The following is a 7,779-nucleotide window of genomic DNA, read 5'->3' as shown; positions in this document are numbered from 1 at the left end:
GTATTATATTACATTATATTATAAATAAAATATATCTTATTGCATAACTTATAAGACTGAAATATATATCGGATATTACACATTTCAAAATATCAATATATTTCTAAAAAAATAAATACTATCAGTTTTAATACTTATAATATTTCTGTTGTTTTTATGAATTAATCTTACATTAGAAGATTCCGAGACTATTCTTTATATAAAATTATGCTTGTTAATATAATTATATCCTCCTTTGATAATTTGTTAATTAATTAAATTTTGCAAACTTCAGATTTTTTAATAGATTTTGAAAAAGTTTTTACCGAAAGAAATTCCTTATTACTTGCATCCCCTGCGTCCTATTATTCCTATTATTTTGTTGATCTTTTTCTACAAAAAGAGTAGATTCTATTCTTTTCATACGATAGTATTCCGACATCCTTTCCGGCGCAACCAGTTTCAATTTACCGGATCTGGCAGAAGTCCATGATTGCTACTGTTTTTGCTCTAGACGAGCATTTCCGGTAGAGTCGAATCTAGTCGGGCTAAGAAAAATGACTCTCACGACAAGCAGGTGGAAGTCTCTGGAGATCAAGTATCTATGAGACAGGGATCAGAAGTTAAATCTTGACGGACAAAATAAGATTTTGAAATAGCAATTTATTTACAGGGATAGATAATCCACTAATTGTAAACATGCGTTTAAATTTGAATTTTTTATTTAAAAAATATATGCACAGTTTACGTAATATTTTCAAAATAAAAGAAAAGAAATAAAAAGTAAAAAAATTAAAAATATATTTATCAATAGCGAAAGATTTTTAAAAAATAAGAAGACTAGAAAAAAATAAAAATATTTCAATTATAACCTTAAATCTAAAAATCATTTGAATCAGCATTATTCATTGATTATCTATATCCGTAACAGTTTTATTCTTAAACGAACAAAGCTTCATACCAGAGGATCAATCATATAATATTTTCCTTAGAGAGGAAATGTGAAAAGTGAAAATTTTATTATATGTATATATTATATAGGTACATACATACATATATAATTTTTACTTTTCACATTTCTTAGGGAAAATTACACAATTAATTACAATTAAATCGATAGAAATTAAATAAATTTGAACCTTGAGACAACAGCTCAGATGTGTATGTTATGGTGCACTAACGTAACATAAAGACATATAACAGAGTGATAACATAATATAAGTAATTGCTCTAACTTGTTCTATTTTTTTACGTTATATAAATCCTCGCGCTGCATAAATATCGGAGTTATCATACATTTTTATAATTTTCAGTGGTCAAAGATACAATCTGCCAAATTTTCGATTTTGGAGCATCAGATGGACCCAAGCAGCAATTTCAGTAGTTATCGTAGCACATTGAAAGCCGCAATGTGGCGTAGTGCTGGCGCTACAGATGAACGTCAGCGAATCGTAGTACCCTTTTTCAGTCTTCTCGTTAAGGACTTGTACTTCCTCAACGAGGGTTGCAGTAATAAGTAAGTAATATTAAATCTATTTGTATAATTTTACAGTATAATTTAAATTACGTACATAATATATATATTTTTTTGAATTAATTAATTATAAAATCTGATATACATATCGCAGATACATATAATAAGTATATATACACATGCTGCACTTTTATGTTATTTAGTGTGCGTGCGTGCGTGCGCGTTCATACGTGCATGCGTGTACAACACATATATACGTGTATAATATAAAATATGTACGGAATGCTTATCGTATAATAGTATAAGTTTATATAATTTTTTAATTTTTAAATATCAATGAAATTGGCACTTCCTCACTCAGTAGTGTATAGAAATTATCGTGTCTCTTATAATATTAGAAAAAAAATCTTGTATTATTTAAAATAATTAGTTATTTTGAATTTTTCATGAAAAAGAGTTTTGATTTTTTTAAATTACAAGTCATAATTTGTATGAAATAGATAAAGATTATCAATATAACGCGTCAAATATGTATCTAAACAACTTTTTTTAGCTAATTAATTTTTGCAACTGTGACTGTATTTGTGATTTAATTTCGGCTATTGCAACATCAATTGCATTGTAATAATTTTCATCTAGAGTCAATTCTAATAATCAACGAAGTCCATATAAGCGATTATTTTGACTTCTAGAATCAGCAATATATATATATGCGACGAAAATATGAGCAAAACATTTTTTTAATTTAATGACCTACCATCAGAGATAATAATTTAAAATAGTTTTAGTATTCATTGTAACGATACTGTGTGAAGATGATCTAATAGAAGATCGAAATATATATTTATATATGTTTATATGTTTTATATTTTTATTAAAAAACATTAGTTTTTAAAGATTGTTTTTTTACATCAAGATTTTGTGTAGGCTTTTATGTTTCTATTTATAAATAATAATTTGATTTATTCATAAAGCCGTTTTAACTTATATTAATTTTTTATGCTCAAGTTTAATTATACGTTTCAGACTGCCAAACGGTCACATCAACTTTGAGAAATTCTGGCAATTAGCGAAACAAGTGACCGAATTTATCGCGTGGAAACAAGTTGCCTGTCCATTCGAGAAGAATCCGCGCGTCATTGCCTTCCTCCAAGCGAGCCCCGTACTCACAGAAAATAGTAAGAGATATTTATTCTGTTTCGTTGTGGAAATGCGAAGATATAAAATTGTTACATTTTTAATTTTTTTTTCTACAGCACTTGCATTAGCATCTTTTGAATGTGAGCCGCCCGATAATAATCCAGAAAAAGAACGTTATAAAGCTTTAAAGTGAGTATATATAATATTGAAACATTATTATTGAGACACAACATTCTTTTGGATATAATTGTTATTATAATTGCTTTCATAATTGTTTTATAATTGTTTGTGTATTAAAAAAATATATATGTATACATACTATTATTATATGCTTATATTAATATATACATATATATATATAGGATAGCTCACATAAGTCATTTTAATTTATGTATCGAAAACTATTCTATCAATTTTAATCGTTCTGGTCTTAAACTTATATTCTTAAAAGCTTTTAAATCTAATATCAAGACCAACTTTCCTCCATTCTTCTTTAAACGGCGTCTACAATGAGATTTTAAAGCGTAACATTTAAGCTTTAAGTCTTAAAGAAATTGACTAACCATAATTATTTTTTGCAACCGTAATTACTTACGGATTAAGGTTTAAAGTTTAAGTTTTTATATCTTAAAATTCATTGTTGATGTTTTAGGGAAGTAAAGCGGAGATAACTTAAAATTTTAAATGGGTATATAAGACCAATTGTTTCCGTTTGTATTAAAAGAGTAATTTTTATTTAAAACATTTTTTTTAAATCATATTTTTAAAAATTATAAACATTTAAAATATAGAGTGAAACAACTTGATTTGGACGATTAAATTTTAACAGAACAAATTTTCATATAATATAATGTAATAAAATTTTATATAATACAATTTTTCTAGATATTAAAATAGACAATATTAGAATATACAAGAGCTTATTTTTATAATTAGTGCAACTACAATTTTAAAATTTGGGTAAATATATAAATTATATATAAGTATAAGACCAAACTACAATAATTTTAATGTTAATATATGTATATATTGTCAGGATGTGACAATATATCTTGTGACCTTCAGAAGATTTTAGACGTCGCTCATTATTTGTTAAAAAGTTATAATAAATAAAGTTAACAATATAAATATATATTTAATATTATGATTTAAACTTTATCTATTACGTAAACATCTCATTATTTGCAATAAAAAAAGGAGGCAAAAATTGCCAATAGAAATGGCCAACGCGGTTAACGGTGCGCAAAAAAATTTTTTTATTTAACTAGTGTGAATACGTTTTATTATTTGCATATTTGCATACTTAAGTAAAAAGCTTTGGCGAAGGAAGGGGCTCTACTCCTCTTATTTTAGCCTCACTCTGGAAAAAATATAACTTAAATCAAATTTTTATTCCAAATCAGAAATTATTTCGCATTGAAAGCTAAAAACCTATGTAGAATTATAACCTTGTTTTCTATTCTGTAAACAAAGGAGAGAAATGGAATGGACTTTGTTTCGCGTGAAAAATCGAAATTCACGTAAAACCTCGCTCCGCACGGAAAGTTGGAAACCCATGTGAAACTTTGCTTTGCGTTATAAAGTGAATATATTTAATGGATTTTATCCTCCCTTCCTTCCATTAAGTTGGTTTTATTACAAAAAATTAGACACATAGGTTCAGGTTGAACCTTTTGCGTGGAAACTCATCATTGTGAGTTTACAACTTTCCACGTGAAACAAGATTTTTGGAGATCTTTGAAGAGAAGCGGAATCCACTACTTCACGCATACACTTTACAACGTAAAGCGAGGTTACATATGAATTTATAATTTTTTACGCGAAAATATATATTACTGTTGAAAATATTAGAGAGAATAATTAACTTTTATTGTTAATAACTTTTTAATAAACAATCAGCGACGGCTAAAAAAAAGATTACCCAAGATTTTAATCTTAATAACATGTCAAGATCAAGATCATTAGAACTCTGTCCACTAATCTATATATTTACTAAAATTAGAAACAATAATTGTTAATAAAAAAATTATAAGCAATGGAAAAGCATTATTTGAAAAAAAATCGGATATATATACAATATATATATACTATATCGAAAAGGTATAGTATAAATTAATGCATTATTATAATATAATTGTAATTGCTACATATATAAATCTGCATAAATTATACAACAGTTTCATTTTTAGTATGTATATATATTGAATTACAAAACAATTTTAAAAAACAATATTAAATAAAGAATCTTACACTGTTAAAAATATCATGAAATTTAATATACTTTTAAGTTACACAATTTAAATTTTATTTCATGACATTACATTAAATTTAATGTATTTGTAACTGAAAAGTGTATCTGTATACATGTACATGAAATTTAATGTACACGTTTATTACATTTAAGTAACTACTGTAACTTAATTTTCAGTTAAATAATTTATTACTTTTAATTTTGTTCATAACTACGAGCTTCATTTACATGTAAAGGAAGCTCGTAGTTATATTTTTAACAGTGTAGGATCGTATACATATGAATACACATATAACTATTATAACAAACAAGAAAAAAACTCATTTTTGCAGAAAAAATAATATAAAACTTTTGTATTGTAATTAAAACTTATATTATGTAAGAAATAAGTATTCTTTATAATTGTATGTTATAGGTCTGAGATGAATGCCCAGTGAAAGCAAGCTATGCCGAAATATACTGAATGGGAACGATATTGATATGAAAATACATTTATAAATATTAATATATTCGTAATTATAGTTAGTTTATATGCAGAGATGATAAGAAGAAAAATGAAAAATGGATGATAAAGCAACAGTGGATTAAAGTATTACTAGGGCAACTTATATGAAATTAAGTATTTCTGTCTTGCGAATTTATCGTGAGAGACAAAACTCACAACACTCTCAATAACATTAAACCTCAATTTGGCATTTTCAAGAGCATTATCATCTAATCGATCAGAACAATTGCACTAATTTTTCTATTGCATTTTTTAAATTATATATTTGAAAAAGAGAAAAGAAGGAGGAGAAAAAGGAAGAAAAGTTGATTTAAAAATATTACATTCTAATTTTGATTTTTTAATGATCAAGCTACTTCGACCGTTTGCAAATATCGAATTATCATGATATCAAGAAACATTATCTGTGCAATACAAAGGTGATGAATTTCATTTAAAATTTAATCAACAAGATTGTTAATCAATTGATTGCATCTAAATAATGTTAAAGTGCTAATTGTCAATAAATGAGATTGTACAGGTTGATCGATTTTGATGAATATTCGTAAATTTAATAAAATATTGAATTTAAAATTTCAATCATTTTGGTGACTAAAAGTCTTTATAATTAACATGGCGTGAATATAAAGTTGAGGACATCTCGAAAATGATTATGAAATTCGCTTGACAATGTCACATAGCCGTAAGTATAGTTCCTAAGCCTTTGGCTCGTCGGAATCGTTTTTCTCGAGCAGAAACCAAACCGCGATTCTTTATTTTTTCGGATAATTCCGGATGTAAACCGGAAATTCTTTGGTTCGCTCGAAAAAGACGCGATCGGCGCGTTGAACTTTTGTATATAATCCTTTTGATATACGCTAACAGACTCTTAGATATAAGAGGTAGGGTCGTTCCTGTAGAGTAAGCTTGTAAGTAAGCGATAAGTTCGAAAGGTATATCGTAAGGATCGTCGTACACGTACTTAAGAGAATGAGAAACTAATTACGAGGACGGTCAATCGAGGCTAGAAAAATAAAAAAGTAAAAAATTTCGGCAATACCATACGACTCTACGTGAACTCGAATTGTGTTTGATGTATTAATTCTATACAAATAATCACTTTTTTTTGTTTCTCCTGTGACGCACGCGAGTATAATCTGTGAATAAAAAATTGCGCGAATATAGAATATATGTGGTATAATAACTAAAGTATACTCGGTTACAACAATCTTGTATGCATTTTCATAAAATATCTGCAAATAAAATTGGAGAAATATGGTAAAACACTTAACATACTGTGGGCATAAATTATTCTTGTGGATTATAACGTAATATATTGCAGATTTACGATTATGTTCATTTTCCTTCAACATTTATTACTATAATTTAATTTACAAATGACTAATTAAAAGGTGTTATAAATTTAGCAATGAAATATGTTTGTAGATGTGAATCAAAACACATCTGAATGCCACGAAAATGAAATTATCGTCAAAAATTAACAAAAATTGGCTTTTCCATGGACAAATTGGGTTCGGCATTAATTAGCGTGATCAATAAATGTAAATGTATAGAATGCCGTGCCTTCAATTAAATATAGCAAAAGTTAATTGGATGCACAATTTACAAATTATGAAATATTATGAGATATAATTATGAAATATTGAATGTCAAAAATGTGTTCGTAACCCGTGCGTCGCTGTTTGTTGCGAACTCATGTAATTCTTCTATTAATTCGTAATACTCATAATTATATAAATTTATAATTTATTAATCTTTATACTAAAACTATCGGAATTGTTATGATTTTGCTATAATATATTATAGTTTTACTTAATATGCTAAATAAAATTTCTACTTTTTTTGTATTCAGACAAATATTTGCTCAGATAAATTCGAAAAAAGAAGATACGTGTTTCCAAAGAGTTATAGGGACCAAGAGTTCGTTTCTCCTGGATACGTAAATTTATCTATGGCATGACGAAATGCCGAAAAATTTCGATGACCCGTTTAAAAAAAAGAAATAAAACGGACTGTTTTGAAATTCACTCACTGCGTCACAACTTCACAGCCTGAGAGAAAAACTGTAAATTGAAATCACGATCTCATTTAACTGAAAGAGGTACACGTATTGCTTTAAGAAATAATAACGTTGTATGATGATATTTAATGATTTTTCAAAACAGTATATTACAAAATAAAACATTTTCGACCTCTTTCGTTCCTTATTTATTTCGTTTATTTCTCTATTTAGTCTTTAAAAATTCATCCGCTCTCATTTTTTTATGAGGTCAATAAAATAATCGATATTCATATGGTCAGTTAAAAATATCAGTATAGTTTTTTCTCATTTACGAGGATACTTTTTATTACATTTTTCATACACATTATTGAAGAGATAATTTTAATCTTTTTTTCTTACATTTCTCTCACTCTCTCTCTCTCTCTCTC

At 26.9% G+C, this 7,779-nt stretch overlaps 1 protein-coding gene across 1 annotated transcript in view; it reads left to right on the top strand.

The window, feature by feature from the left end:
• The window catches only part of LOC108757007, a 293,512-nt gene extending 287,856 nt beyond the window's left edge, over positions 1-5,656 (top strand). Inside the window, exons 10-13 of the mRNA XM_018501233.1 lie at positions 1,293-1,495; positions 2,480-2,631; positions 2,710-2,782; positions 5,260-5,656. Coding sequence (XP_018356735.1) covers positions 1,293-1,495; positions 2,480-2,631; positions 2,710-2,782; positions 5,260-5,281 — 450 coding nt within the window. The 3' untranslated portion in view covers positions 5,282-5,656. The remainder of the gene's footprint in view (positions 1-1,292; positions 1,496-2,479; positions 2,632-2,709; positions 2,783-5,259) is intronic.
• Positions 5,657-7,779: the final 2,123 nt, after the last annotated feature.

Source organism: Trachymyrmex septentrionalis, unplaced genomic scaffold (assembly GCF_001594115.1).
Source record: "Trachymyrmex septentrionalis isolate Tsep2-gDNA-1 unplaced genomic scaffold, Tsep1.0 scaffold131, whole genome shotgun sequence".
NCBI classification, from domain to species: domain Eukaryota; kingdom Metazoa; phylum Arthropoda; class Insecta; order Hymenoptera; family Formicidae; genus Trachymyrmex; species Trachymyrmex septentrionalis.
The sequence above is the reverse complement of the archived record's forward strand: the minus strand, read 5'-3'. Positions and strand labels throughout refer to the sequence as shown.